The following is a 17,920-nucleotide window of genomic DNA, read 5'->3' as shown; positions in this document are numbered from 1 at the left end:
GCGGGCGAGACGGGGAGGGGGAAGAAAAAAAAAAAGACCCCCCCCCCCATTTTGTTGCATGGGGGTGTCCAGCCGGGGCTGAGGAGAGGGGTGGGGCGGGAGCGCGCGCGGCGACCGTTGGCGGGCCGTTGCCTCCCGCTGCCCCATGAGCTCGACGACGACGACGGCGGCGGCGGCCCTCGCTGAGGGGGCGGCCCTGGCTGAGGGGGCCGCCGTGCCCTACGCGGTAGAGCTGGGGCTGACCGTGCTCCACACGGCGCTCTACGCCGCCCTCTTTCTCTTCGCCTACCTGCAGCTTTGGCTGCTCCTCTACTACCGGGAGCGGCGGTTGAGCTACCACACGCTCTGCCTCTTCCTCTGCCTGCTCTGGGCAGCCCTCAGGACCACCCTCTTCTCCTTCTACCTGCAAAACTCCCTGCAGGCCCTCCGTCTCCAGCAGCCCTTCGCCCACTGGCTCCTCTACTGCCTGCCCGGCTGCCTGCTCTTCTCCAGCCTCTGCCTCCTCAACCTCTATTTCGCTGAGGTAAGTTTTTTTGTTTTTTTTTTTCTTTGAGGGGGGGGGACGCGCCAAACCCCCACCCTGCAGGACGCCGGGGTTAAAGCCTCCTCTTCAGCCCCCCCCCCCCCCCCCCTAAACTTGGAGGGGTACAGCCTGAAGCTGAGGCTCTGGGGTGGTGGGATGGCGGGGTATGGAGGTGTGTGCTCTGACCAGTCTCGGTGGGAGAGGGTGCCGAGAGGTCTGCCCTCAATGTAGGCTTTGGGGCAGCTTGGGGAGATGCAGGGGTCTGCCCTGAATCTAGGCTTGGGGGGGGTGGGGGGGTGGGGGTGGGGAGAGACACAGGGATTATGCCCTGAATCCAGCCTTGGGGGTGGGGTGGGATGGGGGGGTTGAGCAAAAAGTGTGCCCTGAATCCTAGCGTCAGGGTGGTGGGGTGCAGGGGTGTGCCTTGAATGCAGGCTCCATGGGGTGGCATGGGGTGTGGGGGGGAAACAGGCACATGCCCCGAATCTGGGGTTGGGGGGTGCAGAGATGTGCCCTGCTCCCGGGTGGGGCTTTCCTCTTTGCAACCCTGTGAGGGGTGGCAGTGCCACGGGGGTCTCTTGGGGGACTGTTTTGCATCTTTTTTTTAATTGATTCCCCTTCCCTAAAGGGGACCAGAAAGTGGCAGCAGCAGGGGCTGCTCTGGCCTGGAGTGATGCCAACCATTACGTCACCAGCTAGAGCCTCTTCTGCTATTGTTGCTGCGCTCCCTCCTTCTCTCCATCTCTCCGCTCCGCTGTGAACTGGGCTTGTTGTTCTGCAGCTTGTTGTCAGACAAAAACCCTGAGATCCCTCTGCCTCCCCAGACAACAGCCTGGGGCTGGAGAGGTGGGCCCCTTCCTAGCACAATGATCGCTACTGGGACAGTGCGGAGCTGCTTGTTATTGCTGCTGAGCTGTATTCCTTCTTTTCTGGGTTTCCCATCACTTGTTTTGTGATTATTTTTTTTTATCCTCCTTTCTCTTGTCCTTTCACTTGTCTTTATCTTTTAAAGCCTTGGCTCTCCCCTCCCCTTTCTCCTCTCAATATTTTGTTTCTGCTCCAGTTTCTCGTGAGCAGCCCTTTGCTTGCCTGCCTTCCAGTTTGGTGACTTGTTTCATAAATAGGCAGTACTTTCCTTCCAGCTTTGTTGTTGTTGTTCAGATTCTTTGCTCTGCAGCTCTCAGCTGTTCGCCAGCCTCACAAAGGAATCGCTAACACACAGCGAAATCGCTCCATCGCTCCGATGTGTCACCGATGGGAGTTATGATTTCATTTTCCCGAGGACATCAACATTCACATGACAATGTGAGACTTGGAGAAATTGGGTTGTTCAGCTGTTTTGGTTCTTCCCCCTCTGACACAAACACCTGGACGCTGGGGTAAAAAGCTGTCGGTGTTATATATGCTGCTGATCGAGTGGCAGCAAAATAACAAATGGTGCATAGTGTGCATAATCCATCTTGTCTGCTAAAGGAAGTCTGACCTATCAGTTGCTCCAAGCAGGAGGTGTTTGTGTGTCCCTTGAAAGGCAAGCTGAGGAAGGGATCCCGTGTTCTGGTACCACAAAGTGGCTGGATTTCTGTTTTCCTCTAAGTCACTGGATTTGACAGCAGATTTGCCTCTTTGCAGGCTTGTTAAAAGGCTCCTTTAAAGAATGGCAAAGTAAATTCAAATAGGTTCTCGGGCTTCCCTTCCTCCCATGATACCTGTTTTTCAGTGGACTCTGGTTGAATATACCCCATTTCTTTCTCCTTGAAGACCTAGAGCCAAGGGAAATCCTGTCTGAGGAAATAAGAGCTCAGAATCTAGAGTGGGGAAGGATAAAATGACTTATTAAAATGAGTATGTGTGCTTAGTTACAGAGAGGGTCTGACACTTGGCTGTCGCAAGCAGAATGGGTGTCTAGCATATCATGGTGTTTTCGGGTGATCTCAGTGGTGGTAGGCAGTGAAGCCTGCAGCTCCGGAGGTTTGGAGAAAGAGTGCAGTGAGATGGACCGAAATCCTTTGGTGCTTTTCTGGCTTCCATTTTAACAAAAGAAAATGATGCTGAGTAGTGATATTTGGCTGCCTCTGCTTGGGCAACAGGCTGATTAAACTATCCCATCCTTCTCTAGACAGAAGGGTGCCATGCGCTGGTAGCTGAGATGTGCCTGGCTTGGCTGTGTTCAGTGCTTCTCTTAAAGCACAGAAGGAGTTATGTTAAGGGGGGTTAGGGTGTAATTAAACAAGAATTGTCACTACCTGGAGGAAGGAGAGAAGCTATGGTGGAACCACAGCAGTTGAGCTGAAGTGGCTCAAGATCTAGAGATGACTGGTAGGTTTACGAGTGTGACTTCATGCAGAACCTGCTGTGGAGGGCCCATCTGTTCCCAGTTCTTAAGGGCCAGTTGGTAGCAACCTGTAGAAGGGCATTGGGCTTCTGCTACTCTGAGGGTGTCATCCCAGTCTGATATGTCCTCAGATAAAAGCATAGGCTGCTTCTGTGCTGAAGGCCTGGCTAATTGTCTTTGTACACAGTGCCTCCTTTGTGGAGATGCTGGAGAAATGGCATCTGTCTAAGCAGTGGAAGAAAATGTGGCCTCTGCTATGTTATTTGAGCTAATCTTGCTTGATTTACAGAGCTCCTCAGGCTATGTACAAGCTGAGGTTGAAATGGTGCTGGGTGGGGGAAGAGCTCCAGGAAACAACAAATACTCATGGAGAGCTAGCATTATTTTGTACTCCTGGCTGTTCTGGGGCTGAAATTCCAAGTCATGAAACTGCCTGGTGTTCCCCCTTTCTGTGGGGAGAGGCTATCCTCTTCCTATCCCCTCCTGACCCCTGAGATTCCTGAAGGGACGTGGAGGTCTGACAAAATGCATGTGGGATGCTTATTTGGTGGTGACAGTTTCTTTTTGTCACTGCCTTATTTACACCTGGAAAATCAAAAGGTGTAATGCCTTTTGCTTGGGAGCACCTCTTCCTCTCTGCTTCAGCTTGTAACAGCGTGAGTTCCTTTTCAGGAAATCTGGAGTTCACAGTATATCAGGTCAGAATTCCTTAGATCCACTCCCAATCTTGCCTCAAACTGGCAGAACCATGGCTCAGATATCCAACCCAGAGGGCTTCTCTGCCTTGCTTTTGGAATAGCTCCTCTGCTGCCAGCTAGACATCTGCTTGAGTAATGCTACCTTTCCCAAGAGTCTGCCAGTTCCTGCTTTCCCCCAGGTCATGGTCAGGAGCACAGTACATGGAAATGTAGCCACAACAACCTCCATCTTGATCCTTTCAAAGACCTTCTTGAGCACTTGGCATCCTTGTCTCACTTGGGAGTCAGCAGTTGCGTGCAACAATGAGTAAGGCCTTCTGCTGGAGTGGTGAGGCTCTGACAGGCTGCTCCGCCAGACTGGCGTGGCCATAACCCTTAACCTGTCTGGGTTTCTTTTAAGTGCTCCATCTGATTAGATGACATCAGCCTCTTTCATCCCTTGCTGCTCTAATTGCACTGGAGCAGACATGCATGGAAAGAGCATCCAGCCTGGGAGCCGTTTGTCCTTGCTGTCTGGTATCTTCCTGCCTTCTCAGATGGAAAACTGCAAAAGCTTCCATCCATTCTTGTACTCTTCCACCTTCCTTGTCTAGCAGACACCTAGCATGTGCCCTCTGCCTCAGAGGGACAGCTGGCAAGAGGTCATTAAACTCAAAACTGCTCCATCCCAAAGCTGATGATTCCCATGGTTCCCAAATGAACAGGTGGCTGTGCCAGCAACCAGCTATTCTAGGGAATCAGGGTGCATGCAAGTTATACCCTCTGTTCATGATGGCATAGGATGATCTTGGTATTAGTGGGGATGGTGAGAGATCCTCCTCATAGATAGTTCCATTTTTCTGAGGGGCAGGTGGGGGCTTGAACACTTGTTATGGGGTGTAGTCCCAAAATAGTCTGTGCTCTGCTTCGATGCTTGCTGCTGAATGACTGTGGTGAGAGAAGGAACCTGTCTGTGGATGCTCTTGCAACAGAGAGGGCTGTGTTCATGTCAAGGCAGGACATGGTTGTGTCTTATCAAGAGCCCAAACTCATGATTTTTTTTATGGACCAAAAGATACTTTGATTCCATCAGACAGACAATGACAAGTTTCTGGCTCTCCTGGATCTTTGAGATCTGTTGTGAATAGCTGTACCAAAACCAAGCTGAAGTGCTATCTGACGCTCAATGTTAGGGCTAAGATCCTGGCTTGTACAGGTACTGAAAGTGGTCCTTAGCCATCTGTGGGATGTGGTGTCTGTCACTTGTCATCTTCTCGTAGCAGCTGTGACACCTCCAGTACACCTTATAAGGATGAGTGTGTTTCTTAAATGATGCTCTGAGAACATACCCTTAGCAAGTTCACTTTTGGGGCTTAGCGATGTCAGCAAGGTATTCACTTTTGTGAAATATATCCACTCATCACAAAAACAAAAGCCTCCAGCATCACAGGGATTTTGAGGTCTGTAGCTCTTCTTGGCCTCGCCTTCTTCCCAGGTCTGTGGCTGATGTGAAGTGCTCAAAGGATTTGTGGCTCCAGAAAGACAACTGAGTGTTGCCTAACTGTTATAAAAGGCTTGCTTAGGAGTAAATGTTCTCAGTCCTGCTGCTCTGGGCTAGCAGAGACCTGTTTCTTATTTTCAGCAGGCAACTGCATGACTTCTGGGGCTGGTCTCAGCCAGGAACTGAAGGAACTGTTCAGTTTGCAAGGGTTGCTACTAGCAACTTGGCATAATGCACCTGTTTGAGGGCAGGGGTCTGTCTTTCCTATTTTTATGAAGAATAGGACTACTCCTGAGTTCTCTGCACTGGCTTCTTCACAGCAGAACCCTCCACATCAGCTGTCTTTGGGCTTTGAAAGCAGCAGAGCTAGTCTAGTGCTGAAAGCCTTGCAAGATTGTCTCAAGGATAAGAACCCAAAGGTGCATTGTGAACACTACTGGTGTCACCTACTGACCCAGCCCCTGTGAAGAAAAAGCAATCCTCAGATGAGTTATGTCTTAATAACTAAAACCACTGTGAACTGAGTGATGCCTGTTCTCTCCCTGAAGTTATAGGACTAAATAGCTGGGAGCTAATAAAAGTGTAAGGCTGGTGCCGTGGTCTCTCTCTGCTTTTTGTGGCAGCAGTCCAAGCGTGAGTCTCAGGTTGCTGTTGCACTCTTAACCCTGAGACAGCTTTGTGTGCCTTAGTCCTCAGGGCTGTAGGGGAGGGTCTTGAGAGACTGCCTTGCACAGGGCTGCTGCAGAAGTCAGCATCTTCTTTCTGCTAGCCAGTGGCATGTCCCTGCTCAGCTGAGGGGCTGTTCTCACCCAGAGTGACCAGCTGGAATACAAGCCACAGACTCTGCACTGCTGTTCAGAGGCTGCGATTACAGACGGCTCTTCTGGGAGTCAGAGCAGAAGTACGAATACCTCAAGTGGATTTCTGTGCTGTGCGAATGGGTACTGAACCAAGAGGTTTCCCAGCTGGATGTCCTCAGTGTCTGTTTTGACACTCCCAAAGTGCTTGAATATAGCCTACGGGCAAACCAAGGACAAAGGAGGATTCAGGGATTTTTCTGTTTTGAAATCACCATATGGTCCTTCCAAGGCCCAGATTTCCTGTAGCTCAGGTGAGCTTTGGGGCTCAGAGTGGATTATGCCACACTTCTGTACCTCTCTGGGCTGGTATAGGCCAGGACAACAGGGTAGAGGGCTTCAGAGACTGCTTGTAGTACTGTACTGCTCAGCCATGGGGGCTGGATACCTCCGTCTGCTGAAGTACTGTGTCTTGTTTCCCACTAAGTGCTTCTTGAGTTCATCTTCCCTCAGACTGGGGGAGAGGAGTTGGACAGTGAAACTGGGTCTCAGAACAGGGTTGCTGAGGCTGTCCAGTGTGCTGTAGGAGGGCTTTCAAATGCTTGAAACTACTACAATGGATCAGACAACCCTCAAATCCTGAAATGTCTCTGGAAATCCTGTTGGCAGGAGCCTGGTTTCTGAAGCTTCAGAGTGCCATTACTACCTCAGTGCTGACTGGAAGGCAGGAGCCCAGAAATCCCATCAGAAAAAAAAAAAAAGCTGATTAAGGGTGCCTTGTAAGAGATGAGTGATCCTTCACTGCAGCCATAGTCTGGAAGCTGACAGGGAGGACTCCTTGCAGAAGCAGTGAAACTAAACCTCCACACCTGTGCAGTGATCCCACAGTGATCTTATGCTGACCACAAGTACATGTCTACTGGATCTGGCTAGATGGCTCTCTACCTCTTCCCAAGTTCCTTCAAAGTCTCTAGTCAGGACATGAGCTTTGTCTGAGACTGAATGTGACCTCAGCTCCGGGATCCTTCTTGGTGGGTTCTGTACCAGGATCTGCATTTTTCCCAGGACAAAACCCAGCTCCTGCTATGGCTGTACTGAATCAGTGTGTGACAAGTGAGCTCCATGTAGCTCTGCCAGCATGCTGCTTTCCCGCTGCTTGTCCTGACCATGTGTGAGCACTGGTTACCTGTCCCCTTGCAGCAGGACTGCTGTGCTCACATCTGAGCTGTGACTTGGGAGTGCGTCTTCACCTTCCTAAACTGTCCATACTTCCTTAGGCTAGAAGTCTTGCCCCTGTATGCTTCAGCAGGAGCCACCCTCCAGCCCAAAGGCACATGGAAGCTTGTCTGCCATATTGGAAAGAGTGCTGTAGGGCTGCCTGAGTATGAGCTTGATGGTTCTCCTCCAGCCTTCCCAACCCAAATGGCTGGGGGTGCAGGCATGTGTTCAGACCCTGGCAGTCTGATGAGAGGCCTGTGAGCCTTTGCTTTGAAGCAATGGTCCTTCTTGTGCAACTTTCAGCTTGAGTCTCCTAATCCCTTGTGCGGTGAGGAGATTCACAGAACCCAGATCCACTCTTGGACAGAGTGAGTGTTGCTTTGAAGGGTGAAACAGTCTGTAAATGACTAACTGTCATCTAATGCATTTGTCTGTCAAGTGTGCCATGCAACTTAGCAGGCTGGGCTTTCCACCTCTGGAGGACTTCCTACCATCTCAGAGTTACTTTTCAGGTGTATTTGGCCTGCAAAAATCCTAAGGGTGGAGGAGCTCTGAGCTCCAAATGCTTGTTACAGCCTGCAGGTCCACAATGCAATACCAGAGGGCTATTTTAGATCAGCTATTTGTCTTGCTAAAGTGCAGCAGCTGAAGCAGCCTTCTCTAACAGGGAAATTGAGCATGATTGAGGTCCTAAAATATGCAGCTGGGCAAAGTAGATGTTTTGAATGACCTTAGTGACTACTGAGTGCTAAACTCCCTGCTTTTCTTGAAGTCCTTAGGTGTGGTGTTAAAGTCCTTGTCACATATGGGGTAATAAATATGTTTATGCCTCTTGGACACCTACATTTGGGCTTGGCTCTTGCATGAAAAAGAGTACCAGTCTTTCTCACAAGTGGGTCCAGTGCAAGACTTGATGCTATCTAGAGTCCTTCAAGGCATCCAGCTGGATGCTGGCTCCCTTGTTGTATGTATCTTTGCTAAGTTTAAAGGAGAACTGTAGGTCATGTTAAGTAATGCTGTGCAAATTTTTCCCCTAGGTCATATTCAAAGTGAAATGTGCAGCTGAATTCAACAAGTACAAGTAAGTGATACTTTTCTAATGTTACCTTCAAAGCTGGCTTAAGGTGAACTCACGCTGCAGTGCTAGCAGTGGGAGCTTCAGACCCCAAAGACTGAACAGAGCTAATGCCATACCTACCTGTGCTCTGACAAAGGATCAGTGTTGTGCCTTGGAGCAGGACTGGGAGCTTCAAGGGTACCAAGGAAGCTAAAGCATATGCTGCATGCCTCCATACATATCACCAGTGTCCCAGTACTGGTGCTGCTAGCAAACTAGATGAACTCTCAAGGTCATTCTGAGCTGTCCCACCCCAGAAAAGATCTGTAGGATAAGGCTTGAGCAATAGGTGAGACATCTGTTTGTGCAGCCCAGGTGCTTCCTAGCCATTTCCAGGGAAACCCACAATGGAAAATGTGAGCTCCAGTGGCTTTCAATAAAGAAGTTGCAGTGGTTGTGATGACTCATAGCTTATTGACTGAAGTTAATGCAGAGCTAGAGCAACACTTAAAATCTGCAAGATAAGAACCTGACTGTCAGAAGATGAGTCTTGTAACTCATGACTACTTACACTGCTCATGCATTATGAGAGCAGCTCAAACAAATACTCTGCAGACTTGGGCTGTCAATACAACCACTGAAACTTGCTGGAAGGTCTGATCTTCATAGCAAGCAGAGCACTGGGCATGCTGGGAGGTTCTCTTGCGTGATGAGACAGGAGGGTGGTGCAGAACGAGCCCAGAATTGTCTGATTCAAGCTCCATTTTTCCCCCCACCATCTCTCCAGGGTCCTGTTGTACCTGGGCTCCGTATTTACCAGCCTCCTCTTCTTAGTTGTGAACTTAACTTGTGCAATGTTAATCCATGGTGAGGTCCCGGAGAACCAGCTGAGGTGGACAGTCCTTGCCCGTGCCCTAGTCAACGACAGCCTCTTCATCCTCTGTGCCATCTCGCTGGCTTGCTGCATGTGCAAACTAGGAAAGATGTCTTCAGCGAATGTCTACCTCGAGTCTAAGGTAGGTAAATGCCTTGTAAGCTATGCTGGAACTGCACAATCATCAACTGTATTCTCAGCTGGATCTGTGTGTGCTTACTCAGAGCAATGCTGGCCTGGTGGCACCTGAGCTACTCTTGTTCAAATACTCCCTCCAGTGTAGAGGTGGCAGGTCTTGAACTCCTCCCTCCAGAAAGTGCATGCTGCTGCTGCGGGAATGAAGTGCCCTGCATGTTTTAGGGGAATACGTTGTCTGCAGCTTTGCTGGCACAACAGGAGACTTATGAGCTGTTTATGCTTTTCAGGTTTAGAAGTATAATTTAGGGTTTGACTGGAAGAGAGGGCTCTCTAAGAGTAGCAGATGCAGTTTCTGCAGTATATTGTCACTAAGGACAGTAAAGTCTGCAGCATATTGTTACCTCTGGCAGATGCACAACAATTCTCTGCAAAGGGGATCCCCCCAGAAGTCCAGCTTTAGCTGCCTGTCTGCTTGCTTGAGCCAAAGGCAGTGCTTGCCCATCCTGGGTGAGGTGACCATCTTAGAAGGGGAGGAGAAGTTGCTGTAGGTCCTGCCCTGAGGCTGAAGGACAAGTGAGGGTCTGAACATACACAACTTCTTAAGCAGGCAGGAAAGTGGATAAGCCACCAGCAGTCTTATCTTAGTGTGGCAGTAGGCTGCAATTAAGTGTGCACTTGAGCTGCCTCCTCTTCCTCTGGGAAGCCATATCACTCCTATCAAAGGCAGTGATTCCAGGGTGGGGACCTGGCCTGTTGAGAAGGAGAGACAGCAGTCTCTTGATGAGCCTGGAAGCATCTATAGGGAAAGCTTGAGCACCTGAGCATAGTCAGGCTCAGGGAAGCCAGCTGTCTGGCTCTAGCACTTTTGAGCTGCTGTCTTTTTGCAGTAGTACAGCTCCTTACCCCATATGCTCTGAATTGCCTCTTTCCAGGTGTCAGAAGGTGGGGCTCTGGCTTCCTTATTTCCAATGTGCTGTCAGTCAGGTGAATCTATGTGGGCTTAAAGCACTGCCATGCCTGGCTCAGGTGAGAGGCTGCCCAGAGTGTAGTGCTCCCAGATGCTGTTGGTTGGATGGCTTTGTCCCCCCTCAGGAAGAGGATGGAGAGGGTGACAAGCTGCCTTGCAGCAGACACTGCTACAAAGACATTTTGGGTCCAGACAGCTGCGTGTTGGCTGGAGGCATCTCCTTGCTCCTTAGCAGGCCATCTGCATGACCACTCAAAGTGGCTGTGGTCCATTGCTCCCCCTCCTAGAGAGGGTAGCTGAGTGAAAGCTGAGAGGGTGGCCAGAGCTGTGCTGTCAAGGCTGAAGCTGAGACTTTTCTGTAGAAGTCTGGGCCTCTTAAGCAGCAGAGAGCATCTGTGGTTGCCCAGAATCTGGGGTGTGTGGGCCATAGGCAGCTGGGAGTGGCTGTGTAGCTGGCTCTTGTGGCAGCTATCCATGGAGGCTGCAGATTGCAGGCAGGTGATCTGAAGTGAGACAGAGGAGCCATGACTAAGCTGAGAACCTGCTCAGATCCCTGCTTGCATGGGCCAGGTATCCAGCTCTGACTGGCTCTGGACACTAATTAACTTATCAAGTTCACCCAGCACTAGTTTACGAATGCAGTTACTTCCTCCAGTTACATGCCCGAGGCTGCCTGTGGGGCTGTGCTCTAGTACAACATGCTCTAGAGAAGCCTGCTCTCAGGTTGAATACTCAACCTGACTGTCTGGTAGAGGTCTCTTGCATTCAAATGCTGTCTCCCTTCCCTGCCTTGGAGGCATGCCCTGACTTTGTGTTGTGAAGGAGCTGCAAAAATAGGGTGGGGATAAGCAGAAGTGTTACACAAATGCTTGAAAAGGCTGTCCTGCCTCCTGAACTCCAGCTGTGAACCTGCTGACTCAAAACAACACAGCAGGGCTGGAGGGGCCTGGTGAGGCTGCTGCTTCCACTGAAGGTGGGAACCTTTGAGCCTTTGATGCTTCAGAAGGAGGCTGTGCTATTGAACTGCTGCAAGATCCTATACTGTGGTCCTTGTTAGCTGGAGACTTGCTTCACTAGCCTTTCTGCCTCATTTTCTGCTGTCCTGAATACCAAGGGCTCAGCTAACAGTGCTAGAGCAGGCTGTGTTCTTGTGCTTCGGTGGTGTCACAAGGACTTGTTTGTTAGCAGCACTTTGGTGCTGACTCTTCCAAGACACAGTCTTGAGCAAGTGCTGTAGAGCTGGCATACCTGTAGCTCGGATGTGGAGCAGGTCAATGAGATGTGCTTCCTGAGCTGATCATCTCTCTAAATACAAAGGCAAGTCAGCTGCTGAGATGTTTGTCTGCCCACTTACTGGCTTCTACTGTGCAGTGACTTGGTGGCTATTAAAGGCTTCGTGGGTGTCTTTAGCAAAGAAATGGGGACACTTGCAGGTCTCCAAGTAGCTTCTTTCCCATGGCTAGCTGTCCAGGAAAGGTAAGTACTGTGACCTTCAGATACCTCATGCAGCTATCCCTTTGACAGCACTGCATCTGAAACATTGTGGAGAAAGCTGCTCTTCACCAGCACAGGACAGCTAGCAGGAAGCAGAGATCCCACAACATCTAGCCACTCTTTAGCATGCTGCTCTGTGTACAGCAAAGCCTGGTTTGTCCCACAGCAGTGCTGGGGTTCAGGTGCTGGGTCTTTCTGCCTGTTCTCAGAGTTGCCTACAGCAAATATCTGGGTTTCTTTCCTAGAGAAATGTTGTGTTCAATGTCAGGGGTGCCAAACTGCTGCAGAGTGAATGAGCTGGGTGGATGTCTCTGCTGTAGAGTCTGATCAGAGTGTAGCAGCAGCAAGTTGATTTTCTTAATGGTCGTTGGCTGGCCTTCTGGAGACTACCACAGTAAGGCAGTAGGTGGGATAGGATCTCTGTGGACCACCAGTTTGAAGTTGACTGATAAGATCCCAAGAATGACACTCCTGTGCCTCAAGTCTTCCCTCTCGCAGGTGACACTGGCTGTGTAGCTCTGCTACTGCAATGAACTCATCACACAAGGAAGCTCTTAACCAGCTCTGAATATTTTAGCAACAACATAGAAATGTTCTAGGTCATTCTTGCCTGCACAGCTTCTCATGCATTTAAGGGGAGGGCGAGAATCGCAGCTCTGTAGGAAGGTCTCTATTAAAACTGTTTTTTTCTTCCTCTTCTAGGGAACATCTGTCTGCCAGGCTATTCTTGTGGGATCTGTAGTCGCTCTTCTATATTCCTCAAGGGCTTGCTATAACCTGGTAGCTGTGGCCATATCTCCAGACAATGTTCCTGGTCCTTTTAACTATGGCTGGGACAACCTTTCAGACAAGGTAAGTGTCTGTGACCCCCAATCCAGAGCTAATAAAGTGAAAGGCAGTTACTCTACCATCCTGTGAGGGCATGTGTAGGGGAAAAGGGGTCTATGTGGAGGTGTCCGTTAGGCTGAATCCCCAGATGAGCTGCCTTTCTGCCTTCAGAAGCCCTGCTTGCTCTTTCCACCAGAGCAAACCTGAATCTTCCTCTATCTGGCTACTTCCTCAGAAGGGATTCCCTGTTATGCTCTTCAGTTTTAGCCTGCCAACTCTTCTTTTGGGGGAGAGGAGGAACATGTCAACTAGAGCAGAAAAGCAATGCTTAATCAGGCGTGGCTGTGTGCAAGGGAGAGTCATTGGTGTGGGGAGGGAGCTAACAGTACCCTGGTAGCACACTGAAGAGAACTAGCTCACTAGAAACAGTAGCAGAAGTCAGGTAAGGGTCCCCATTCTGGTTTAGGGACTCCTGCCTTCATAAGAGTTTCTCTGCATTCCTAGTTCTAAGCTGTGTAGCTCTGCTGATGGCTTGGATTATACAAAGACCTCTAATTTCTCTCCACAGGTGCATGTGGAAGTGAGCAGTGAAGAGTACGTGGTGTTCGGAGTGGTCCTCTTCCTCTGGGAGCTGGTGCCAACGACTTTTGTGGTGCTGTTCTTCCGGGCTCAGAGACTGAGTCAGAATTTGGTAGGCCTGAGCAAGCTGCTGTAGCTTGAGTACCCCTGTGCAGAGAGGAGCCCCGAGGTGCCTGGTGTCGGGGGGCTGGCCTTTAGGAAGACTGTCAGAAATATCTCACTTCTGGCTTCACTCTTTTCTCTTTAACAGACTGCGGCGGGGATGGTCAATAGTCACAGTTACAGCTCCAGAGCCTACTTCTTTGACAATCCGAGGCGCTATGACAGTGATGATGACTTGTCACGGCTTGGGGCCAGAGAAGGAGGGTAAGCATTGTGCTGGGCGAGTGAAACAGCTGCCATTCTGCTGTCATGTGTGGAAGCAACAGAGCTCTTGGCTTCTGCTCTTAGGAAAAAGTTTTGGTATAAGAGGCAGCTTTGGCAAGGTGGATGGGGCCAGGAGCCTTCTGACTGAGCTTGGTTTTGTTCCCTTCTGCAGCTCACAAGGAGCTATTTTTATTAGACAGAAGTGACCAGCTCTGAGAGGTGGATATCGCACTGGGTACTCACAGGTAGAAATAAGTAGTGGCTGCAGACAGGAGGCCTCATCCAGGAGGGCTGATCTTGCTAGGATCCTTCCTCAGCTCTGGGGGCAGATGGCTCTTAAATGACCTCCAGAGGAGTTTCTCCACTGGAAAGTGAGAGGTGGTGAAGTCCTGGGAGGGACATGGTCTCTGGGAGCCAACTGGGACAAAGCTCTGCAGGAACTCCTGGTGTGGGGGAGAATGGTCAGGTATCCCTAGCAAAGCTGTAAGGGGAAACCTGACAGCCCTGTCCCTGCCCAGGGGTGTAGCGAGGGGTTCAGAGGTTCTGGCTTTTCTTGACCAGTGTTGTAGGGCCTGGTGCTCCTTCCCTTGTACTTCTTTCCTCAAAGCCAGGTTCCTTGGAGATACTGTGCCTGCATGTCATAGCCTGCTTCTGCAGACTTGGATACCCTGGTCAGTGCTGGGAGCAGAAGTCTTTCCTAGCAGTGGAGACTAGCCGCAGTCAAATTATTAATCTCTAAGAGTCCATGTCTGGTTTTTCTGTCTCTCCTCCCAGCTTGGCCACCCCTCAGTGCTCTGGCTGCTATGGGTCCCTGGCAGGGAATGACAGCTACGCAGTGGGTCCCCATCTCAGCGGAACCGCTACAGACAGTGCCCCCTTGCTCTTCGCCGCAGGCGGCTCGGAGATGAATAATCACCATAGCTCATACCCTGCACCACAGAACTGAAGAGGCTGCGAGGTCCCTTTCTTCTCAGAAGTGGCATTCATGTATAGGATTGTAACCTGGTTTTCTCCTTCCTTCTTCCCTGAAGCATCTAACTCATCGACACAAACATTCCACTACCTGCTGCAGCTGTAAGCAGGACTGAGCCTATGGCTGCAGGCAGTAAGCAAGAGAACTGTGACTTTAAGGTACCATGTAGCAAAGTGAAGCTGAACTCTCTGGAAGCTTTTTCTTGGTCTGGTCTTCAAGATGTTGGCAGCTAAATGCACCAGAGCTTCCTCACTAGAAAAGAAACATCAAATGCATATTTGCACTTTTATCTGCACACTTGGAAGGAACGAATCTCGCTCAGACTGTGCTTAGTCTGAGACTGTTCTAGTTACTCTTTTAATTGCACATCCATAGCTGGGAGAGGCACTGTCTTCCTGCAAAGACGTGTTCCGTGAAGTACTCTGCATCCTGACTCACTTGGGAGTGTGAAGCTCTGTTAAGCGAGCGTGTTACGGGCAGGGCCTCCTGCGGTGAATGTTAAAGCATACTGTGCCATATTCACGCCTGGCAGGGCTGAGGCCTCTGGGCTCAGTGTGGTCTTGCTCTGGCTGCTGGTCCTTGTTTCACCTTGTTGCTGAACTGTCCTACGTAGGACTGTGGGTTCAAAGCTGAGCTCAAAGCATATCCTAGCGGAGGCCTGCGAGGGTGAGGTCAAGTGCTCCTACTGGCTTAAAGATCACTACGTTGTAACCAACCCACTAGCTTATGGCAAAGGAAGAGGGCTGGCTTGGATGGTAGCTGCTGTCAAGTGAGGGGGCAAGACTTTATAGGCTGCTGCCTTCAGGGAAAGCTTCAAGCTGGAGCTGGCTCAGCAAGAGTGTGCGTGCAGGATCACGTGTGGCCCCAAGAGTATGTAAAACTAGGACTGCTTTAACTGGTGGGTGGTGAGAGCAGTCTTGCTCCCCCCTCCACTTCACCCATGGTGGGGCTCCCCTTTTTCCCCCCTCAGTATTAAATTGCATTTAGCAGATAACCAAGAGTTTGAACCTGAAGTGAATGTGAACTGGTGGGGTCCCCACTGGGGAGGAGGCAATGCCTGCTGTTGTGGAGGGAAGTGGCAGACACTGCAGAGATCTGTTCCCTGGGTTCCTTGCTCTCCCCTCCCCTGCCATGGGGTGGGATGGTGGGCCTGGAGTCCTCCTGCTGCCACACAGCTGTGTCAGCAGCGCTTGGTGTTGTACACAGGGTTTGACTGTGCTGGGTCAGTCTGGGAGGAGGTTTCTCTGTCTCTCTTTAACCAAAATAGCCAAGTTTGACCTGGCCTATAGCTCTGTTGGGCCCTTGGAGATGAGGCTTGCTGTTATTCCTGGCTTGTCCCTGAGCCTGATGTGGGGATGAGCGAAGCAGCTTTGGGCACAGACTTGGATGGAGACACTGGTCCAGGGGCGACAGCTGCTCTGACCTCTAGTGACAACCTGAACTGGAACTGCTTTTTAACCCACCTAGAGCTGCTCCTGCTGTTCAAACCCAAGCCTGACACTGAAGGGCCCAGCTGGGGTGAAGGACTTACCTGTGCACAGAGTGGTACGGTGCTGCCCGGCTTGGTGTGGGATGCTGGGCTGGCCTCTGGAGCTGGAGGGACCCCGAGGCAGCCTCAGTGTCTGCAGCTGTGTGTGAGAGAAACCCCAAGCACTGGGGCAGCCCCGGCCTCTCCTCACTTGCCACGTGCTCACTAGTATGGTCTGGTCACTCAGTCACCCACCTCGCTTTTACTGAGCTAGATGTCACTTGTCACGCTGAGAACACCCTGTCCTTCTGTGTGGTCTCCTGTGCTGGCTTGTGGGCCTCTCCCTGCTAACCTGCTTCACTCTTGCTGGCCCAAAAAAAGGAGCAAACCCTGCTTCTTTTTGGAGAAGGCTCTGCGATGATAACTTTCAGCACATCCCTCTTGCTCTAGTACTTGAACCAGAGAGCTCTGCCCTGACTGCCGTGGCTCTCCTGGCTGCTCCACCTTGCTTGTTGTAAAGGACCTGTCTCCTTGCCTCGGCTGGGGTGCAGAAACAGGCTGCTCCATCTCAATCACGGCTTGACTTATGGCAAAGCTAATGAAGGACCTGGACTCGGTGCGTTGCCCTTCTTTCTTCTCCCATAAGTCACCAAAGACAGTAAGTGACGCTAGTGGCCCCTGTTCTTGCTTAAATTCCAAAGCACTAGGAGCACTTTAAGTTTTCTTCGGAGGGAAAGGAGTGTAGTGCAAAAAAAAAAAATTAAAAAATAAAAAATTAAAGGGCTACAGGCTCATTGTTCATATTGCACTGAAGCACACAACAACAATACGATCTTCCTGGCATTAGGATGGCAGGTCAGGGCAGTGAGTCTCGTTGCTAATGTACTCGTGAGTGACTGGCAAAGTGTTTTGGTTTTACTCATTTGTATGGATGGCCGTTAATTTCAAAACTCTGACCGCTCCTGCTGGGGCTGGTCCCGTGTTTTACTGAAGTAATTTATAGCTGAGAAGTACAATGACTTTTTTAATGCATAGTTGCCTTTCATTAAACTTTCTTTTTTTGGTATGGTTTAACAGTGTTTTGGCTTTGCAGTCAGGCAGCAGCTGGCTGCAACAGGAAGCTGTGGCCAATGAATGTACCTATTTGTTCTTCACTAAACTGTAACCAAGCACTACTATGTTGAAATAAAAAAAAAAAAACCAAAACCCAAAACAAAAACCAAACCCAAAAGACTCTGCGCTAGGTTGCCAGAGGCCTGGCTGTGTTTTGCTCTCTGTGTGACCCAGCCAGCTCTAGACGTGGTCCTGCAGTCCCCCTTGTCCTGGCCAGGGGCTGGTTGGCTGTGCCAGCATGGGACCCTGGCGAGCTGTCTGCTCTGCTGAGTTGGGTCCGGTAACTCGGTAAAGCTGCTTCTCGATGGGCTCTGGAGGCTGAGTTGGATGCAGTGTAGCTCGGTGCTGGCCAGCCAGCAGCTGCTGGGGACCAGTACGCTGCGCTTTGCTCCAGTGTGACTGTAGCATCGCTGTGAGTTCCTCTCAGGGGCTTGAATGTGGCTGGGTGCAGAGCACCCAGAGGTGGTTTTTGTGAGGGACCCTGCAGCTCCGGTTTTTCTGGTGCTGGGGAGGGCAGACCCTTTCCCCTGCCCTCACAGGGTGCTTTATCCTCTGCTGTTTTTCAGGGCTGGCTGTGGCCTGGAGGGATGCGGTGTTCTCTGTGTCCTCAGCTTGTGAGGTACAACGTGCTCGAACCACGTCCCCTGCACCTCACCGGTGGCCTTCTGCTTCCACACACACGGCTCCCAGGGCTGGTCGGGAGACGTTTCAGGGTGCGGGCTGTGCTTTGTCCCCTTCTCGGGACCTGCGATCTGTCCAGCCTCCTCCGGCACTGAGCTGTGGAGGAGCTGAAAAACCCCAGCTCAGTAACTCAGTGCTTCCTTTATTTCCTTGCACGGGTTTATCTGTGTGGCCTTGAGCTCGCTGCAAATAGCAGCGGCTTAGCTGGAGCGGCATGCTACATCTTCCTGCACAGCAGCACCTGCCCCCAGAGCCTGTTTTGGGGGCTCGGGGTGAAAAGCAGCATGGCTGCCGGGGCCGCCGCACCCCCTTGCTGCACCGGGGGGTGTCTGTT

The 17,920-nt window shown here is 50.9% G+C and overlaps 1 protein-coding gene across 1 annotated transcript; it reads left to right on the top strand.

Moving 5' to 3' along the window:
- The first annotated feature begins 43 nt into the window (after positions 1 to 43).
- Positions 44 to 16,856, top strand: GPR137C (G protein-coupled receptor 137C). Its single transcript, XM_052783617.1, has 7 exons — positions 44 to 523; positions 8,086 to 8,129; positions 8,893 to 9,121; positions 12,281 to 12,430; positions 12,975 to 13,097; positions 13,236 to 13,351; positions 14,126 to 16,856. The coding sequence occupies exons 1-7, from the start codon at positions 146 to 148 to the stop codon at positions 14,295 to 14,297; spliced, it is 1,212 nt and encodes a 403-aa protein (XP_052639577.1). The 5' UTR covers positions 44 to 145; the 3' UTR covers positions 14,298 to 16,856.
- The last annotated feature ends 1,064 nt before the right edge of the window (positions 16,857 to 17,920 follow it).

This window comes from Harpia harpyja, chromosome 3 (assembly GCF_026419915.1).
Source record: "Harpia harpyja isolate bHarHar1 chromosome 3, bHarHar1 primary haplotype, whole genome shotgun sequence".
Lineage (NCBI taxonomy): Eukaryota > Metazoa > Chordata > Aves > Accipitriformes > Accipitridae > Harpia > Harpia harpyja.
Note: the sequence above shows the minus strand (reverse complement) of the source record. Positions and strands in the feature narration are given on the sequence as shown.

Bases quoted from the DNA above. Each gene is read 5' to 3' on its own strand.
- GPR137C (XM_052783617.1), top strand. From the start codon at position 146: ATGAGCTCGACGACGACGACGGCGGCGGCGGCCCTCGCTGAGGGGGCG. The intron at 12,431-12,974 runs GTAAGTGTCTGT...TTCTCTCCACAG, and splicing joins GGGACAACCTTTCAGACAAG to GTGCATGTGGAAGTGAGCAG. The intron at 13,098-13,235 runs GTAGGCCTGAGC...TCTCTTTAACAG, and splicing joins AGAGACTGAGTCAGAATTTG to ACTGCGGCGGGGATGGTCAA.